Consider the following 21786-nt stretch of genomic DNA (forward strand, 5'->3'; position numbering starts at 1 on the left):
AATGTGTCACAACTATAGAGTCTCTATTGTACCATCTAAAATGATTTTAGGCTGGATTCAAATGTAATGTTTCTACAGAAACTACATGCTTGTAAATGTATATTTTTAAGTCATGTTAACCGGAACCTGCACACCCTATTGTAATAGAACTGCGATGAAACTTGATGAACTACTAATCGATATTTTGGTGTAAATTCAAAGATTGAGATGCATCAAGTAGACTGATCACAATCTAATATGCTTGTTATGAGTGTTTACCTGAGGAATCGTTTGTACGAGATGTGATTAAAACATGTCAAGTGTTGCAAATCTGTGAACTTGACTGAGGCTATATATTGTTGTTCTGCAGTGTTAGTTTACACAGAATTTCATATGGTGTAAATTCATTATTTAATTGGCAATTTTATGTTCTGAATGTATTGGATGAGAATCAATTTCTGGTACATATAATCAGAGATACTGTGAATTTTCCTGTTAAGAATATAACCGAAATAAAATTTTGTTTTAAGTTTAATCCCAAAAAACTTTAACTTTTGTAGGGAGTCCCTTGAGGAAAAACAAAGATAGTTGATTTCATGTTGCTTTTCTTTGAGAGTACCACTGGCTGATAACCATAGACTGCTTACATAACCATACACTATACCTATGCTAAAATGTTACATACAAATATTTAAAATGCAAGGGAATGCCTGTATATGCCCCACTCATGTATATATATAGTGTAGGGTTCAAGAGTGGTAATCATAGATACATGTTGATGAAAGGAATATCGGTATATAACTTTACACTTACCATTGGGTGACTCACCTTGGAATCTAACACGTCTACAAGGGGTTAATGAATGAACCCATAATCGAGCCTACGGGTCGGTTCAAGGTTGGCACAAGAGTTGCCAAAGTTTATAAACTAACTACACTGGTAAATTGAAATATAATTTTTCTGCCTGACTGGTTTAAAGGTACCGAGGCATCGGTGCTTGACAGTTTAAAGGTACCAAAGCACTTTGGGTAATAACCATAACACTGACGAGAAACTTAAATTTTAAATTCTGTGGCCTGACTGGTTTAAAGGTATCGGGCTGGTGTGCTTGACTGGTTTAAAGGTACCAGAGCACTCTGAGTGGATTTGTGCAATCAATATGAAAAGAAAATTGGGATGTGTATGCCTTGGAAAAAGGACTAAGGTTGGAGACCTACTACTATGATAGTAGGAGGTAGTTTGGAGAAATGCACATGTACTTTGAGTAATTTAAATAAATAAAAAGATTAACCCACTCAGATTCAGGCTTACCTTAGAGAGGGTAGGTGATACAAAACTCTGGGGACATGTGTTTAACTGTTTCAAGCTAAAGTGACTTGTTGGTCCCCAATCCTCGGAGTTGGGGGACCCGGACTACCAAATGTATCATAGGTGGTAGCTCTATGTTCTTCTGCAGAAGTTAAGGATGCATCCTGTTTTGGTTTTGGCCTTTGAGAGGTTCTCTCGGTCATTGGCCGCTCCCTTAGGATTTACAGTTTCGGTTAGAACGTTCGGGTTAATAAGGCATCCATGAATAATAAACCCCTAAATGTTCTCTTCCGTTATAGGTGATTCGGCCTGCGTGTACCCGCGGGATAATTAAAGATAAACATTTAATTAGAACATTTTAGGTATCACACTGAGTAAATTGCTAGATTTATAGCTTCATAACTCTTTCATAATATAGTTTTGTACTTTTATCATGCTTTACAAATTGTAACATGTGAGATATTTGAATCATGTTGATGTGTAGCTAAATGTTATCCATGTTAATGTTATGGTTGGTAGCTAAATGACATACATGTTATTGTTGTTGTGTAGTTCTTTTACTTGTTTCTGAATATGCTGAAAATTATACACGACACCCACATCACATACTTGACACATGATATACCTGTAAGAAAATTTACAGTATTTTTTACTTAGACAGTTGTAGTCTAATTCCTATAAATTTATCATTTTTCAGGTGAAGAATAAAATTATGAGCGACTGCAGGATGAGGCATCGGGTCGAGATTTTAGATTTATTGTTCCAGGGATAGTTTGAGTTCATTTTATGTCTTTAAGACTCTGATGTCATTACTCATTGATAGTGAAATGAAATAAACGTTTTGGCTTGCTCTCCACTGTAATGTTCCGGAATGTTTAACCCCATAATATTACTTGTTTCCGCTGTTATAAAAAGAAATCCTCATAAATTTGAGTTAAAATTTTGGGGCATTACATATGTGACATAGGTGACCTCTTGTGCAAGGGCCTAACACACAAAATATTCTATTTTTGTATAACAACCCTTATTAGGGCATATTACAACTCTTACATTTATTAAAATTATGCCACAATATGTGGCATCAAACTCAAAGCACTTAAGAACAACTTCTAATCCATGTATACACTAATTACAAATTGCCATCTATGTGATGTCACCTAACTCTGACTCATATTACACCAATCTTACATAAATAATGATCTACAACAAGGACTCTTAGGGGGCGTTTGCGTGTCACAGAAAATCTGAGTTTTCTGCAGAAACACATCGACGGGCATGTGTTTCCGCAGAGCCCACAATGCCAAAATAAACATGGAATCGTGGAAATGCCTCGACGGGTGTGCCATTTTACATGTTGGACCCCCTTTTCTGCAGAAACGGTTCCCATGGAGGGGTCCAATTCAGTTTCCGCAGCAGAGGAATTCACATAAGGGGTGCCGTGGCACCCTATTCTGTGACAAGCAAACGCCCCCTTAGGGTGCATTTGTCGCAGGGAAAATGGGGATCTTCTATGGAAATGCATGGGTGTCTATGCCGTTTCTGTTGGCCCCACCCTATGACACAAACATGGAGCCACTTTCGCTACAAATCAATTAATGTTCACTCTGGTATGGATCCAATAGAGCATGCAACATTAAGCGGTAACACAACAAATCTGTGGGTATATGCTTGTGAGTGTATACAAGAATATGCATATGTTCACCCTCAAAAAAAAGACAGAAAGACTTTGCACAAATGTGTCAGGGCGCAAATAGAAATACTCGTTGAAACGTGAAGAAAACAATAACAAAAATACATGATATCTGTATGCAAATGTGTGTGTGTTTACAGATTTTCACGTATGTGTGTATGCCTACATGAGAACAGAAATAGAATCACTTGTTGAAGCTTGAACAAAAGAATGTAGAAATACATACTATATGGTATATAATGTTGGCATAAATATACATAAATCTGCCATCTCATATGGCGATAATAGCATCTCTACGAAAGAAATACCAGTAATATCTAGGTCGAGCATACATCTACCACAAAAATGGCTATGCTTACAATGCCAAGGAGTGCTGCATTTGTTAGGTATAAGCAAATAAAAAATCATCATAGAGGATGCCCATAGCCCAGTGTAGGAACCACTAATTCACTTCAGATTGCATAATTCAGAGATAGAACCACGAAGCCCCTAGGGATATCTGTATGCAAATGTGTGAGTGAGTTTACAGATGTTCACATGTATGTGGTTATGCCTACATGAGGCCAGAAATAGAATCACTTGTTGAAGCTTGAACAAAAGAATGTACAAATGCATACTATATGGTATATAATGTTGGCGTAAATATACATAAATCCGCCATCTCATATGGCGATAATAGCATATCTATGAAAGAAATACCAGTAATATCTAGGTCGAGCATACATCTACCACAAACATGGCTATGCTTACAATGCCAAGAAGGGATAATCATCATAGAGGATGCCCATAGCCCAGCGTAGGAACCACTAATTCACTTCAGATTGCATAATTCAGAGATAGAACCACGAAGCTCCTAGGGATCTCCAACATAGACATGAATAAGCAAAGAAATAACTGGATTGTTATTGCACAAATTTCCAATATTAAAAGGAACAAATCATGTTGGAAATCACGTGCCAAATTTATGTTGTTGAACATTTTAATGTATTAAGAGGTAGGAGAATGAGAAACTCAAATTTTATAATTTTCCCACGGTTGAAAGAAAATAAAGTTTCCTCTTAAATTATGTGTAACTGATGCAAACAGACCAAAACAAGATCAAACAAACATATTTTGCAGAACATCAAATCTGTTAACGAACATGACGTGAGATAGAAAAAACTAATTAAACAAGACTCTGGAAGAAGATAAAATACTTCCATACCATTGATCAAACATAAAAAGAGAAAAGTTCTTTAGCACTAAAACAACAAAATAACATTGAACAGTCTCTTTACCTTCATCTTCAACAACTTCAACATGATTTTCATTATCAACCACTCTAAAAGAAATGTTACCAAGCCATAAAACTGCAGCAACCACAGCAAATGCATTGTGTTGATCCTCTTTGCTGATATGGACGGCATCCAGTGCATCCTGTTAATACATTTGATGAGTTCATTTTTCAGGTGTAACCAATATATGGAATTTATATTAATAATGAACATCTTTGACATGTATAGATGTTTAAAAGCCATAACAAAAATTTACCTTTACTTTACGAAACCTCTCAGAATCATCGACCCCATCAATTGTGAAGCATTTGCTCTGCTTAAGATAATTATATTCACTAGCATTTCTTAAATTTAGTTCCTCTGTTTCAATAAGGTGAAAGGATTAAGTAGGCAGTGGAAGCACAAATCACATGGAACATTTTGCGATTTTAGTGAAAAATGAAAAAAAGAAACATTAAGGCATCAAGGATTAGTTTGCTTTAGCAAATTGAGAACATTAGAAACAACAGTCTTTCATTCAGTCAAATGGAACAAAAGAACATTATGCATACTAAGATTAAGAAGAGGGTTATTAGTTATGGGCACGAATGAACTATGGACATCAGGCAAACTAGAGATAAAATCTAGTTGAAAATGAAATTCATAAGCAAATATGCTAAAACCAGAAACTACAAGAGTATAAATTACTTTTCTGCATGTAGGATCAACCAAAATTTTCTACAAAGAGAAACATTGAAATGAGGAAAGCTTTGAAGCATCTATAAATGGATTCCTTCAAGAAATTCAGAACTCCGAACACATGATTCAGAAGGCACATGATTCACAGATCCATCTGCCTTAACAATACATATCATCTGCTTTGTAATCTGTCAGCATAATCTCAGCACAATAGAAGGTGATGGGAAATAAAAGAGAATGATCCTTGCTCTCCCTGCTCTCTGCTCTCTCGTCTCTCCCTGCTCTCTCGTCTCTCCTTCTCCCTACTCTCTGCTCTCTCATCTCTCGTCTCTCCCTGCTCTCTCGCTCTCGTCTGCTCACTTGTCTCTCGCTCTCCCTCTCTCTCTCTCTGCCGACAGGAAGAAGAAGAAGAGAGGTACGCAATTTTTGTTTCTTTTTTCCTCTTTTTATCTCTCTTTCATCATCATCTTCTTCTTTTTCTCTTTTTTCCTCTTTTTCTTTCCCCTTTCCTTTTCTTTTTTTCCTGTTATGTTTTTTCCTCTTCATCTGAGCTCTCGCCCTCCACTCTCTTTGTTTTTCTTCTTCTTCTTCTTCTTCTTCTTCTTCTTCTTCTTCTTCTTCTTTCTTCTTTTTTTCTTTTGCCAATCTTGTTATGTTGTGTAGTTTTTTTCAATCTTATTAATGTGTAGTTAATCCTGCCAATCCTGTTTTTTCTGTTATGTTGTATATTTTGTTGTCAATCCTGTAATGCTGTGTACTTTTTTTCACAGTTATATAATTTGTTTCTAAGTTATATAATTAATTTCTCAATTATATAATCAGTTTGTCTGTTATATAATTTGTTTCTCAATTACATATGTTATATATTTAATTAATTATATAAATCTGTGTGTATTTGTATGAAAAACAAATATGCATACAAGTTAGGACATATTTTGTTGTGAACCCTTTATGTTGTGTAATATTTTTAACAACCATATAATTTGTTTTTAAGTTATATAATTAGTTTCTCAATTATATAATCAGTTTCTCAGTTATATAATTAGTTTCTCAGTTACTTGTACATGTTAATCTCATATTTTTTTGTAATAACCTCAATTTTTGACAACTATTTGTTTAAATTTATTTGAAAATAATGGGTATTTTTCTAAATTTGGGCCTCAGATCCACATTTCAGATCTAAGATCCATAAAGTGGTCTTTATATCCACATCTAAAATAAAACTAATAATAACAATAATAATAATAAATGAATAAAATTTTAATTTTTAAAATTAATCCAAGGATCCACAGTTGGATCCATTTGGATCCAACTTGTGGATCCATATCGTTTGGGGTCGGGTTACGGGTCTCGGGTCCGGACCCGAGCTGCACCCTGTATAAACAGCCTTTTAAAGAAAGGGGCAACCCGATAAGGGTTGCCCGATAAAGCTGTAACAGAAGCATGAAAAGGGGCAGGGGGGTTACGCAGGGCGTAACCGACCCCGTGCCTCTCGGCAAGAGAGGAGGGGGTTAGCCGATAAGAGGAGGAGTGGAGAGAGGGTTTTGCCCTCTTCTCTTGAGCTCTCTTTCTTTCTTCTTGTCTCTCTGTCTCTCTCCCTCTCGCACTGTCGAGTTGGGTGCGCATCAGAGAAATAGGGCACGCCGGAAAACCTGCAGCAAACAGCAGCCGAGTCTACCTGTCACGGCAGCAGTGAGGGGCGACTCCAGCCAGCTCGATACTCCCGCCACGGCAGCCTCCGATCGCCGAAAATTTCTCCAAAGAAGGTACGGTGCTTCTAACGACTTTGGGTGAGAGGTCGAACATGGGTTCGATCTCGTGTGAGGGGTTTGAGGGGAGGTCCCACGGAAAATTTGTAATTGGGGATTTTTGTGAATCCCACATTGGAAAACCCCAAATCTTTGATTTGGGGGTTTCGGTTGTCATGAATAAAGGAGTGGGAGAAGATTATGAGGGTTAACGGAAACCCCAAATCAATAGAAATTGAGGGATTTGACTGCTTTGATCAAAATAAAATAAAAATTTGGGGGTTTCTTTATTTTGAATGTGTTTGGTTACATAATGTGTATTATGTGCATCGCACAGTATGAACAGTTATGCAGTTTTCAGACATACCTAGTTAGATTTGGGCTATGAACCCGACATGGCTGACCCGAGTGTGTTGTATGCATTTTTTTTTGTAAAAATATATATATATTAGATGCTCTTAAAACTATATGGGTTAAGTTCAGGCTTCCATTTCATTGAGGTGACATAACCCAAATTCAAACCAAGACCAAACTGCTTGCTATTAGCTGAACCATGTGCAATCAATGCCTTTGATATCAATCCAAAGTGTTGTTGTGTGTGTTAAATCCACAGGGGCTGCTTTTATTTTAAATCTTGGTTTAGATATGCTGTGTGTTAAATCCACAAGGGCTGATTTTATTTTAAATCTTGGTTTAGATATGTTGTGTGTGTTAAATCCAGAGGGGCTGGTTTTATTTTAAATCTTGGAGGGCTGATTTTATTTTTAATCTCGGTTTAGGTATGTTGTGTTCTATGGACATGATTCAGTTTCATCGGCTGTAGTATATGGTTTATGCATCCTATTGAGTTGATCAGATTGCGTTTTCTGTATTTCACAAGATTATTCTTTTTCGTATATTGAGTAGATCTTTTTCTCATATTGCATAGATTGAGTAATGGTTCCTTGGGGGTGTCTTGGAACAACTACTTTTTGGCTATCACATTCATTCTAACGGCTGAATTTACTATGCAAATGAAGTCTGAATTTGACAATATGAAGTCGATGGGTTTAAACAGTTCTCTGTGCTTTTAAAACTTAGCAAGATGGATTTTCTTTTAATATTGTACCTCTTATTGTCGGGGACCTGTACGGAAGGAGTCCAACTTAGGTTACCATCAGATTTACATCAGAAATTCTGTTTTCAATTTTAAGTATTGCAGCATGCTAGGAAACGTAGACAATTTCGCCTATTTCGCCCGGTGAATTCCAAGGGCAAATGCTCTTTATGCCTACTGTCCAGCTATATCTAATAATGTTCATCATAACTTGTTCAAGGAGCAAGGACATATAAATCTGAAATCCAATACATGATTTCCAGATGTGACTTGCCTTTGTTGTTTCTATTTGGGCATTTCATTCTTGAATAGAATTCCATGTGATATTTAAAGACTTGCTTATTGGTTTGCTATGGAAGTCTATGATTACACTTGACTGATATGAATTAGTTTTTAATAAAAATGTGTTTCAGATCTAGTGACTATTGTGTATGATCTAAATTCCGATATGAATAAAGGAAAATTTTTGGAACCTATACCTATGTGTATGTCAAGAATCTCAGACTTTGGGGCTATGCTGGAATGTTTAGCTAGAAGGATGGGGGTTCGGGATTGGTAAGCCCGACTATCTTCCCTAGCATATGGCAAAGCTTACACTTCTGCCCGGTAATTGGTAAATGTTATTTTTGTATTTCATGATACCGGTTGTGAAATCATGAATGCGAGCATGACTCGGTTACTGATTTTCTTCTTGAGCATGTATGCTTAATGAATATGTGAAGTTTTACATGTACACTCACACTCAAAAGAAATGTGCATTGGTTAATACACGTATATGATGTAGGTACCACACATAGTGAAAATGCATATGATTGAGTAATGACATGCATATGGTTGGGTTATGTTTGCATGAGTGCAGTTGCTTTTGACACTTTGGCCTAGTATTATGAATGAAACACTACTTTGGTTTTATTATGTGATGCATCAATGGCCTAAATGGACCATCATCGGCCTGGAGAGTTGTGGGTTTGGTTTCCTTTTTACATATGTTTTTGACTGCATCACTTAAACCACATAAGATAGTATGGCACATTACTACATTGTTCTAATTATTTATACAGGCTAGAGTTCCGTAAGGGTCCCCGCAAGGGAGGATGCGGGTTTTCACTTTACTTTTGCATATAGTGTTGCAAACTTAAAGAATTAACTTTAATAAAAATATAATAAGAACAGTATAATATACATTCTGGGATATATCATCTGGAGTATGAGAATCTTAGAGATCCTGTATTGGGAAGACTGTGAGGGTACAAAAACTCCGTGTGCTGAAATTTTGTCCCCTGAACCCGATATTGAGGTTCTTTCTCCTTGCCACGGTTTTAGGGAGAGTCCGCCACTTTACCCGGGAGTGGTGTGTTTGACACAACTGTTGTTTATGGTACCAAGAAAGTGGCACTTGTGGGCGTGGGGTGTTCCTTGTGTCCCCGACATTAGATGTGGAGGTCTAATGTTCCGAAGGTGATTCGGTTGAGGACTAAGTTGGAACCCAGTAATAAATTACAAATTGTGTGCTAAGCTACCCTGGAAACCTACTTGACCTCGGGGATTGTACCCGTTTAGTGTATCCGCGGGCAACGGTAATTAAAAAGAGGAACTTAAAGTTGTGTGCATTTAATAGGGATGCATATGGAAAGATGAAACTTAAATGAAAGATAACAAAAAGGAATCATGCATTGCACATAATCATGCATTTTCCTGTTATGCATTAAATCATGCATGTTTGAATCATTCTCTATATCATGACATGATCTGGTGATAGCATATGATTTACTTCTTGAAATCATGCTGCAAGGTTTGGTTATTTAGTTTTTTATATATGGTACTGCTTTACTGTTCTTGATGGGTGAGCATATGTAATTGTTGGTAGGTATGGATATTTGAATTCTGAAAATCTTATATCTGCACTCACTCAAATCATTACATGAAATCTTATCCATGTTCTTTGTCTCACCTGGTTTCTTTAGAAGTAGTTGTGCTCAGAATTTCGGTAATGACACCCTACTTTGTTGATTTTTCACAGGACATGGCGAACAGTGAGGCTGGACTGACTACTGGGGATGGATGAGAGTTATACTTGGGCTTGTCAGCTTCAGCAGGGGACATAGTGACTCTATTTTTGCTTCTTTTAGTTCTTTTTAATTTCTGCAGTTGTTACTTCACTTTTGAGTTGTGTATGAGACTTTTATTGGTTCATTAATAAAAGAGTTTTAGTTGGTTCTCATGGATGATGGTTGCAAGTTCGTTTGTGGTGGTTGGGCTATCCAATGGAAATTGGAACTGTGAGGATCCCGGATCTCTAGGAAGGTTTCCGCATTGAAAAAAAAATATTCCGCATTTTTAAAGGGTATGGATTGGGGTCGTTACAGGTTTGGTATCAGAGCCCACCACAAAGACTTGCAATTTTATCATCTTTTGAGCATTAAATTTTTATTTTTGGTATATGAGCCCTGTCCTGAAGCGTCGACAAGTGTGACTCGTCCTCCAGAGCAGTCTTCTTCACTGGTATGGCTATTTAATACTTTTACTTAAAGTATGTGAATTCTGTGTGATTGATTGCAAATATAGTTCAATATTCTTGGGTGTGAATTTAAAAGTCTGGTGTGATTACATGAACGATTATTGTTCGTGATCAACCCTAAGGGGGTAGGATCTCTGGAAAGGTTTCCGCATTGAAAAAAAATATTCCGCATTTTTAAAGGGTATGGATTGAGGTCGTTACCTTTTTAGTATTTATTTGGGATTTTCTATTTCTTATTGGTTGTTTCTTCATTAATAAAATATTTTTTATTTATTTCTATTTTTATATATTTTTATAGTTTTTTTTAAGTTTTCAAAAAAAAATTAAGACTTACGCATTACGCCTCACCTCAGTTTTTGGTGGAGCACCTCGCTACAACTCAACATTTTTCACAAAATTGGTTGTAATGATCCCAACTCATCCTTATTGAAAAGTGGATTTTTTTTTAACAATTATGGAAACCAAAACCCAAGGATCTAGAGCCTCACAGACTTAACAATATTCCAAACCAAAAGGGATCTCTACATTGAACCAACCAATCAAAATAATTAACTTTATTAATCTATAATCAAAGTCTAAAAACATAATTAAAGTAAAGCATAAAATCCAAAAGCCACACTATCCAAGAATAACAGAACTAAGTCACGTGATCTCATAGACTCCCTGATGCAGTCATCCTCAAGGTTTCTCCAAAACCGCCATCCAAGATTCCCATATTGTGGAAAGAACATCTAGGAAGAATAATATTAATTACATTGTTTATCTCTTTTATCTTTTTTTTAACAAAAGTCAAGCTCTTTACACGAACCATTTTGCAAATCAATATCCAAAACCCACTGGACCTTGCCCGTTACAAATTTAACAGTGTAATTAAATTAGAAAACCAATAATTTCAGAATGGATTTTGCAATGCATAGACACAAATCTTAGAGTAATGCATGCTCCTGACCCACGTGGCCTACAGTGGTTAACATCTGACCACCGATGAATCTTACACAAAAATCCTCAGTAAACAAGTAACCATACAATTATTCAAACATGTCCACAATGCACATTCATTCAAACACAACAAGAATGTACATATAAAACAATTTACATACACATGTGAATAGATGCTTGCAACATACGTCTTCATGATTTATTTTATGAATAAGCTCTCAAACATGCACATGATCATATTTATGCAAATATCAAAATGAATTTCAAAATTTCCAATGCGTATGACATGCACAACTGCAAGTTGGTCAAATCCAAATCATATTTATGTATTATTTCACAAAAAATGCATACATCAATATTAAACGTGTACTTGATGTACTAGTCAACTATGAAGAAATTCCTTATCGAGCCAACAATCGGGGCTGCTCCATGTATACGGTCAAATTCATGTACATGGGTCAGCCAATGCTGAAATTACATATTTCCAGCATTTCCTTGTACATGATCAAAATCATGTACATGGGTCAGTCAAACCTAATATTACTTTCATACCAGCCTATACCAGGCACCGGCTGATTCATGTATAGGATCAAGAGCATTTGCATGGGTTGGTTAGACCATAAAGCATGTATATATGAGCTTGTGCATTATGCTGGCTGCATACATATATCAATAAAGCTTAACCTTACGTAGATGCATGAGCAAGTAATTCAAATCATTGCATTGTAATGCATTAGCATGTAATTCAAAAACATAATATTCTGATGCATAAACATAATGAACCAAGTTCGAATCAGGACCAACAGTTTTCAGCTATACATGCATGTAACAGAACCGATTTGAATCAAACATTGAAAGAATATATACCGGGTTGTCAGCTGGTCATAAGAAAACAAATCCTGGGCAGATCTGAACCTGATCTGCCCACCTAGTGTGAATCGGCAGATCGGTTCAGATCTGCACGAGTGTAAGATTAGCTCTAAACCGGAACTGCACAGATGTAACCATCAGTAGTTCGGTTCATTACTGTGTTTGTGTGATAGCTGGTAACATGCTGTCAGCAGCATGTTGCTGCTGCTGCAGAAATTCGCAGAAACATGATGTTGACAGCAGCTAATGTGCATGATAAGAATGTGCAGCGTGATGCTGCCAAAAACAACATTTCCTTACTACCAGTCGGGTGCCGATATTAGATGGGTTTTTGACAATTTATCGTTGTCCAACAAAAGACTTTGATATAACATAAACATGACAGTTTTAAAATACACTCATATCAGCAGTTTATAAGATTGTTTGCAAACATAGTTATTTCATAAGAAAAAAAAACAAGGTTTGGATCTGATCTGATTCAAAACCAGATATGGCAACATAAAGGAGCCCATGACAGGTATGGTTTGGATCTGATCTGATCCAAAACCAGACCCCAATGGGTCACCTATAAACCTGGCTGATCCCCAATTATATATATATATATATATATATATATATATATATATATATATATATTAGGCCATGCAGCAGGTTTGATTCGCTTTGCGTGCACACAAGAAAATCTGCAAATCTGTCCAAATCTATCCATATGTACAGATATGTCCACATGCACAATAGCATATCAGATTTAAGAATTTTTTTAAAAAATGTGCAGAACATATTTACAACTAAGAACTATGCAGAAAAATAACTCGTAGGTCAGATTCGGTTTTAAAACATAAAAACTATAAGCACCAAATCAAAAATCGTGTACATGCCAAAAGGAAACAAATGGCTGATTTAACAACATATATATATATATATAAGTATATATGTATATATATATATATATACAGGCTAAAAAAAGAAAGTGAAAATCGAACCATATATATATATATATATATATATATATTTGTATGTCAGTTCAGATTTTCCCCTTTTCTCATTAAATCTCATATAAACTGGATTTAGACTATTTCTCGTTGTTCAAATCAAGAGAGAAGCTCGTACCTTCGATCGAAGATGGAAAAAGAGCGAAAAAAATCGTTAGATGCCCGGAACGAAAAGATATCCTTTCTCTTCTTCTTCCTTATTTCCTTCCCTTTTTCCTCTCTTCTCTTTTTTTTCTTTTCTTTTCCCTTCTCTCTCTCTCTAGAAAATGAAATCTAGAGAGAGGCGCGAGTTAGACCCTTTTATATATTTTTTTTGTCTTCTAGAGAGAGGGTGATGTCCCTTCTAGAGTCCTTCTATAAAGGATCTCTCTCTCTAACTACTACTATTTATTCTCTTATTTTATTTTATTTCTTTTACTATTTTAGTTTAACGACATTTGGGCTCTTCTAGAAGGTGACACCCCCCTCTAGAATCCCTACATAATAAGTAGAGTTTCATAAATGTAGAACTCTACCATATCCAAAATAAATTTTCGGAATTAATTAATTTTTAATAATTATTTATTTATTATTTATTAAATAATAAATTTTCAGAAAGTTTCAGAGAGTGTCTTCCCCTTCTAGGAATCTTTTTAACATGGAATTTCACTCAATTAACTTTTATATTGAATTTAAAAGTTTAAATTAGTTAGACTTGGATTTTTGGATCTAGATCTAGATTTAAGATCCAAATTCATATCCAATATCTATATGGATCTCAACCTGGACCAGATCCTAACTAATATGGATCTTGGACTAGGTCCATATCCATATCAAATTAGATCATACGAATCGGATCAGATCGGATCCGACTCAATCCAAAACTGGTCACATCGAGACGAGTCATTTTTTTAAAAATACGATTTTCAGGCCAACCGTAGCCCGAATTCAGAAAAACAAAATATCAATGTTTTCAGATATTTGAGATGCATCTAATGCTATGTTACCTGGATTTCATCTTTGAATTTATCCTGAATTTAACCCAAATTTCGCTCGATTTTAAAGGTCAAAATAAAAAGTTTTACTAAATCTTAATTGGCTCATTTAGGTCTTGTCAATGGATCCTGGGCCACGCCCAGACTTAGCTGATGCCATCTAAAATCGAGGATTTTATCAATTTTACCAAAACACTTAGCCAAATTTTCTAAAATCTCAGAATTTAACATGGTAGAAAAAATGCACGATATTACATTGGTAGTGGTAGATCATACATTAGAAACAAAACTTTAAAGAAGCAACCTCAAATAAGAATCTTATATCAAGAATTTAGGGATTCTTAGGTACTCTTTCCTTATGTCTTTCTCCCAGTATTGAGACAAAGCCCATTGAGAGGTCCTAGCAGGCCATACAGCAGCATGGATTCTACTGTCCAATATGACTAAGCGTCTATCAGCCATTACTTTAAAATTGACTTATTTCCCTTAGTTCCACCCTGCCCTCAGGTGAAGGAGCCCCCAACAAATGCTCCTTTTTTTCTTTTATAGGCAAGCTAGGAGATAACCCCAGTGGGATTCAAACCTGAGACCCCTCAGCTATGGTAGTGTGACCTAACCGCACACCTAGTTTTTCAGCCCCAGACATGTTTTTTTGTTTGTAGCTGGGACAGAAAGAAGAAGCTGGAGTTGAAACACTAAGAAGTGAATACTCAATGAGAGATAGTGGTAATGTGCTCATATAGCAGGAACCACAAAGACAGAAATGAGTGATGTAGCAAATCCTCATGTGCTTGTGAGATTGAATAAGAATAGGAACTAGACAACCTAAAGGTCATAAAGGAATACAAAGACAAATCAAATAACACATTCTCTTCACATGAAGCTTTTCTCAAAATGCATGGAGAAATTTAAGCAACACCTACAGGAAAGAACTCCATGGAGCAAGAATCACAAAACTCAAATGGTAAGCCTATTTGAAAATTGTAGAGAGCCTGCTGTAATTTAACAGTCTCCCTAACAACTTGGAAAATGGTCAATGTGAAACAGATCTTCTTATGCTGTAAACAATATTGCAAGTTTGCAACAAGAAGATCACTGGGAACCAGACAATACCGGATGAAAGAACATGGATGATTTGCCATGTAAAATATGAAGTTATGAGTTAACAGTCTCCCTAACAACTTGGAAAATGGTCAATGTGAAACAGATCTTCTTATGCTGTAAACAATATTGCAAGTTTGCAACAATATCACTGGGAACCAGACAATACCTGATGAAAGAACATGGATGACTTGCCATGTAAAATATGAAGTTATGAGTTAACAGTCTCCCTAACAACTTGGAAAATGGTCAATATGAAACAGATCTTATGCTGTAAACAATATTGCAAGTTTGCAACAAGATCACTGGAAACCAGACAATACCTGATGAAAGAACATGGATGACTTGCCATGTAAAATATGAAGTTATGAGGCAATAATTTTCCTAGTGAACAGGTTAAAACTTAAAAGATGGGTTTTTTCAACCATGTTTACTTTGCTTTTGCTTAGGGCTTCCTCTTTTGTTTAAGCCAATGGACAGCCCAAATATGTTGGCTTTGATGTAACTTGGTTAGATTAGGATATGTGGAGGTCCTATGAGGAGACAATTGATTACTCCTAAATGTAATAAGATAGAAAGTTCGTTCTTTTTTTAAGACATTAGAAATCCCCGAATCATCTCTGATTTGATTATCCTTCAATATCTCATTCCTGGTTCTCTTTGCATCCCCACTATCGTGGCAACAACCGGTTCACCTAGCAAAGAGCACTACAAGATTATGGGCATCCAAAGGATGAGTTCTATATGGTTCAACAAAATCCCCTCCCAACACCTGCAGCCCCAGATGCATTAAGTTAAAATCTAGCATTTTGCATCATTTGTAAGGTAAATGATGGTGATGGCTCCAAGCACAGCATGCAGGCCACTGGGTGATGCAAAAGGTCATCTGGATTAAATTCTACATTGGCTGAATGCTGATGTTATCACAGGCTCTCACAAATTGCATGCATAAAAACCAAATGATTTTTTTCTGCACCTAGTGCAGCTAAGGTTTAGAACCTGGCAGGACTCTTGACCTAACCAAGCTATGGTACCCCGACACTTCATTTTTCCCTCCGTACCCATGTCGACAAGCATATCCCATGTTTACAAGCGTCGACACCCGGACACACCATTTTATCTTCCGTACATACAAGTTTGTATTTAATTTATAATTTATAATTATATTTTCAGTATATAATATATATTTTAGATTATAGCATATCTATTTAGATTATATTCAGTTTGTTTTGAATTTATTTTGTATTTATGTGATATTTAATATATATATATATATACTTTTTTTTTATATAGCCGTGTCCCCGTACCCACTTTTTTTGGAATTGCCTTGCCATACCCTGCATACCCGTACCCAGGTGACATAGTGCCCAAGTCTACCTGGATCATCCACTTACTAGGTCAACCCATTGAATGGACCCAGAAAATCAACTTGGCCAATTGACCAAGTCACAGACTGAATCAGCTGAGTGATAGTTCACCTGACTCACATGGTTAACATGCCCTGGTCAAGTCCCGAGTCTGTGTTCTTTTGAACCATGAGTACAATGATAGGTAGGACCAGAAAAGATGCTACTAGGATAAGATCATTTCATCAAATATGCTGAAACAGTGCTTGAATCAGAATCAATCATACGCCTCCACATAAAGATTGTCACATAGAGAAAGTTGTATTTAAAAAACAAACCTCTAAGAGCAGGAGATGCTCCAGCACAAAGTTGATAAAAGATATGATATGACCGTTCTCCTTCTGCACACTGAACTACTCTTGACTGTGCATTAAAAAAAAAATCAACTTTAGAAAGAAACCTAATAAGAAAAGGGTTTTTGCATCTAGAGGCAAGTTGAAGTACCTTTTCCAGAAGAACTGTCCATTTACAGCAAGGAAACCAATAAATACAAAGCATAGAGAAGAGTAAGTTTCCGTCCAAGAATTCTGCTGATAATAAGATCCTAAGACAGTAGTGTGGAAAATTTCAGTTCAATGATGGTGATCTTACATGTTTGAATATTGGCACCCGAAATTTTTCCGGTGGTACTAAAATGAATGTCGATAAGCTTGCCCTGCAAAAGAGAAGAAAAAGTGGCTTAACAAAAAAATGATGAGATTCTTACCCAAAGTTCCAAACAGAAGAAAGGAACCACAGAAATCACAATCACAATTAAGTTCAAACTAATTTAAAAAATCATCAAAAATAAAACAGTGGTTAGTTATTTGACACTATAATCTGCAAATCCTTCAGCAGTAGACACTTACAAAACGACTAGAATTATCATTTCTCAAGGTTTTTGCATTGCCAAATGCTTCCAGTATTGGATTAGTCTGCAGAATCTCATACTCTATTCCACTGCCACCTCCAAGAGCAGCCAAATATTGCATGGCTATTTTCGCAGTTTCAGTTTTCCCAGCTCCACTTTCACCACTGGGGATGAAGTGAATATCAGTTCCAGGTATATACAAAGGAATTATGTTCAAAAATCAAACTCTGCTGTCCAATCAAAGGAAAAAGCATTTGCAGGTATGATCCACACATAGTACATAGAAGAATTCATCAGATAAAAGATATGCTCGTCGGACACAATTTCTGGATCTAAGAACTAGTTCAAAGCAACAATGTTCAAAGGAAATGCCCTTTACATATGGATAAGTTTGAATTTTAACAAGCAAATAATCAGATTGTAAGCAACATATTTCTATGCAATGCAGTTACATAAGGTGCTGTTTGAGGGATGGCATTCTGGTGGGGATTGTGTGTTTGAGAATAACTTGAGCCAAGATCCTTGGGATGCAGCTGTTTATGACAAGGGACTTTGGAAGAGTATTGTGGGGTCGGGGAGATAGTTAAGAATCTTGGAAGTCTTCAGACATTTAGAGAGTGATTCCACAAATCTCAACAGGGAGGGCATACTAGCAGTATCTGGGATTTTTACACCCATCAGTTTTCCAACCCCTAATGCATGGCGAACCTGTGTTGATGCACTAACCAATAATGGCTGTATGCATGTATACATGATTTCATTGTTAATAACTCTTTTTCCATAATCTACATATTATCATTTTAGAAAGGTACATGATCTAACCATTAATTTTATTCTATACATACTTACACATTAACAATATATCCAACTAAAGTACTTGAAAATCAGTTACTCCATGACACATGAGAAAGATCCGTATCTTGTAATATCCACAAGCAATAAATTGTTTATCCTATTTAATTATGAAGACCATGACATCCAGATCCTTTTACATTTCCTTCTTAGTTGACACCAGTTTTAAACATCAGGGCGCATTTCAATGCACGGCCAAAAAATTGCAGGGAAAAATTCTCTAAGGAGAAAACTCAGACCTTCCCCTCCCGCCTTTTTCTCGTGAATTTGAGGAGATTTACCCCTCAATGTGTTTGATATGTGCAAGCAACCCACTCGAAAATGGAGAAAAAAAGTCAAGTGAGTTTTTTACCACCCCATCAAACACACCCTCCTTATGTTGTGAACTGTCACATGGACACTTCACTTAGCATGTGTATCCTGTACCGACGCGATACGATACTGTTAAATTGTATATATTCATATATATATTGTAGATGTATATAATATATATGGGCATATATTCATATGAATACATAGTACATACTAATATATGTATATGTATTATGTACATATATACATATGTACATATATGTGTGTACTATATATATATGTATATATATAGTTATTACTATTGTAAGTATAGTTTATTTTCTTTTTCTTTTTCTTAGTTCTCTTTGAACTAGTCAACTAAAAGTTGACTAGTCAATAGAGTCGTTGGAGCTGGTCCAACGGCTCTGTTTAGCAACCCAATGTCTCTATGGTGTTCATGTAAAGCCCGTCAAAAAAAAAATCGTCTCAATCAGGACCGGATCCAAGCCCGACCCGGATCTGAGCCCGAACCCAACCCGACCCGGATTCCCGAACGTTCGAGGGAACCTACGTCTTTTAAAAGACGCAGGCGCCTCGGGCGAGGGGTAGAAACCCTCGCCCCTTCTCTCTCCTCTCCCGTCTCTGTCCCGTGGCGGCATGATGCCGGCGACAGAGGCCACCGGTTGCCCTCGTGTTCCAGCAACCTCAACCGCCAGCGACAGTATCGTCGGCCCCTCCTTCGCCACCACCACTGCTCTCCTCCCTCTTTGCGGTGCATCCCAGTCATCGTCGATCGTGCTCAGCGTTCGCCGGCAACCACCCTCACTCCGGTGGCCTCAGCAGACAACCTGACGACCTCTCGTCTGATCGTCGGCTGCGCCAGAACCCCCGACGTCGGAGTCTCCGTCCTTTCCCCCTGCTACCCCGACCTTTCGATCGGCAATCTCCCGTTTCCCCTGCGGCCACTGACGATTCACTGTCGTCGACGGCCACCTTTTTCTCCCTCTTTTTGCTGTGATGGGTGACCTCCAAGCTCCGGCGACCTCTGCTTTGCCTCTTGGCTCTGGCCTTTTCTTGTAGACATCGGCGATCGGAGCCGTTGCCGACCTTCGAGTGCCAGCGACCCTCCCCCTGTTCTCGTCACCTTTCCCGACTCACTGTCGACGGCGAGCGCTACCGCCAAGCGACAACACCACCACTATCGCTGCTCTCCTTTCGTCCAATCGTCAGCTGCGCTAGAACCCCCTTCGACTGTCGACCACCGTCGTCGGCCATCTCACCCTCCGAGCTGGTGTCGGCGACCCGTCATCGGCCATCTTCTTCTCCTCCCAGCATCGAAGCAACCCCTGAGCAAACCCCCGACGACCCTGTTACCCTCTGCTCGTCGGAGCCTAACACTGGTAACCCCGAGGCCATCCTCTCCTCGGTCCCTTTTCGCCCATCGAGCGAGGTTTCATCGCCATCTCCTAAGTGGTCCGTGGACTCCCCCATCGTCGTGGTCTCCTAAGGTAAAACCCTACCCCCCCTTTTTCCTGTTTGGTGGTGGTGGACCAGAGCCACCATGATGGTGGTTGTGTCTGCCAGGGAGGGAGGTGTTGAGCACCTCCCATCCTTTCCACCTTGTGTTCCGGTGGGTCGGCAGGGACCAAGCCCTTGCCACCACATTGGGCTTTCTGGGTGTGTCGGCAGGGCCTGATCGAGCCTTGTCACCCCCCCCCCGTCTCTTCTCGCTTTGTCGGGCTGGTAGGGGGCTTTGTCCCCCTGCCATTTGTTTTGTCGACGGGAGGCTTCGCTCCCCCTGTCCTTGTTGGGTCGGTAGGGGGGGCTTCGCTTCCCCTTGCCCTTCTTGTTGTGCCGGCAGGGTGCTCCGTCCCCCTGCCATTCTCTTTCTTAGCAAGGGGGCTCCGCTTACCACTGCCCTTCTTGCTGTGTCGGCAGGGGGCTCTGTCCCCCTGCCATTTAACTTGTCAACAAGGGGTTCCTCTCCCTTGTCCCTCTTGTGTTTTCTGGCAGGGGGCGAGGCTCCCCCTGCTTTTGTGTTTCCCGACAAGGGGGCGAAGCTCCCCCTGCTCTCTTGTGTTTTGCCGGAAAGGGGCTTTGTCCCCCTGCCTTGATCCTGTAACCAGCAGGGGCAGAGCCCCTGCCTGTCACCTTCCCAGCAGGGGGGTTGCGCCCCCTGTCCTGTCTTGTTGTGGCAGGTTTGACAGGGAGCCTCTGCTCCCTCCCCTACTTTTCTCTGTTCTGGCAGGGAGCCACTGCTCCCTACCTCTGTTGCTTTTTGCCAGCAGGGTTGAGGCCCCTGCCTCTGGCACTGCAACCTGCGGGAGGCCTTGCTGCCTCTGTTGCTTCTTTGCAGGGAGTTGAGCTCACTGCCTACTCTCGTGTTTGGGGTCATGTACCACTGCAGGTCTTATCGGACCCGCTTCTCGTTTATATTACGACATATTACTAATGTTCTAAGTATCGCAGGTTGAACGGTGGATCCAGCTCGCCTTAGTGGCTCGAGCTCGTGCTTTCCTGCGCAGCAGGCGTACGAGGACCTGCAACCCCTCAAGGTAGGGGATTCTTGCGTAAAAGGACGATGAATGGATAAATGCTAAAATAAGGAAAGATAACTAAAATGAAAGAAGATGATATATGTATACGTATAATATATATGTATGTCTTTACATTCAAGGACGCAGTTTCGCGATCCTTGTCCTCTTTACTTTTCTTGCACTTTTCTATCTGTTGTCGTCGCGCTATATATGCCTAGGCTTTTAATTCATGTCTTTACATTCAAGGACGCGGTTTCGCGATCCTTGTCCTTTTTACTTTTCTGTACTTTACTTTCCTGTTGTCCCGCGCTTTGCGCCATGGCATTTACTTGTATATGTACGGTTTTTACTCCAAGATGCAATTTTGGTCCTCCTTTACGTTCCCGCACTTTACTTTCTGCATTTACCTTTGTTGCCCTGCGCTTTATGCGCCATGGCCTTACTACTTGCTTTTGCTCTTCGTACCTTACTTTCCTGTTGCTGCCATACTTGTTGTTGCACTTACTTTTTGTATGTGTTGTTTTGTCCTTACGTTGCTATCGCACTTTGCACATAGGCTTTACTATTGCTTATAATCGCATCTCTGTTGTATGGTCCTTTACTTGCCCCGTGCCTCGCAAGTTACCTTTTTGCACTTGCTTAGTGCCTCGCGAGTCACCTTTTGCACTTGCTTAGCTAGGGTA

General features: G+C 38.5%; 1 protein-coding gene across 1 annotated transcript in view; it reads right to left on the reverse strand.

Moving 5' to 3' along the window:
- LOC149842343 (myosin-1-like) overlaps nt 1–21786 on the reverse strand; it is a 107427-nt gene that overhangs the window by 71587 nt on the left and 14054 nt on the right. Inside the window, exons 6-11 of the mRNA XM_089999077.1 lie at nt 17422–17587; nt 17165–17228; nt 17018–17031; nt 16852–16936; nt 4508–4611; nt 4255–4393 (exon numbers count right to left, since the gene is read on the reverse strand). Of these exons, the coding sequence (XP_089855203.1) occupies nt 4255–4393; nt 4508–4611; nt 16852–16936; nt 17018–17031; nt 17165–17228; nt 17422–17587 (572 nt within the window). The remainder of the gene's footprint in view (nt 1–4254; nt 4394–4507; nt 4612–16851; nt 16937–17017; nt 17032–17164; nt 17229–17421; nt 17588–21786) is intronic.

Source organism: Nuphar pumila, chromosome 3, assembly GCF_984573655.1.
Source record: "Nuphar pumila chromosome 3, dmNupPumi1.hap1.1, whole genome shotgun sequence".
Taxonomy (NCBI): domain Eukaryota; kingdom Viridiplantae; phylum Streptophyta; class Magnoliopsida; order Nymphaeales; family Nymphaeaceae; genus Nuphar; species Nuphar pumila.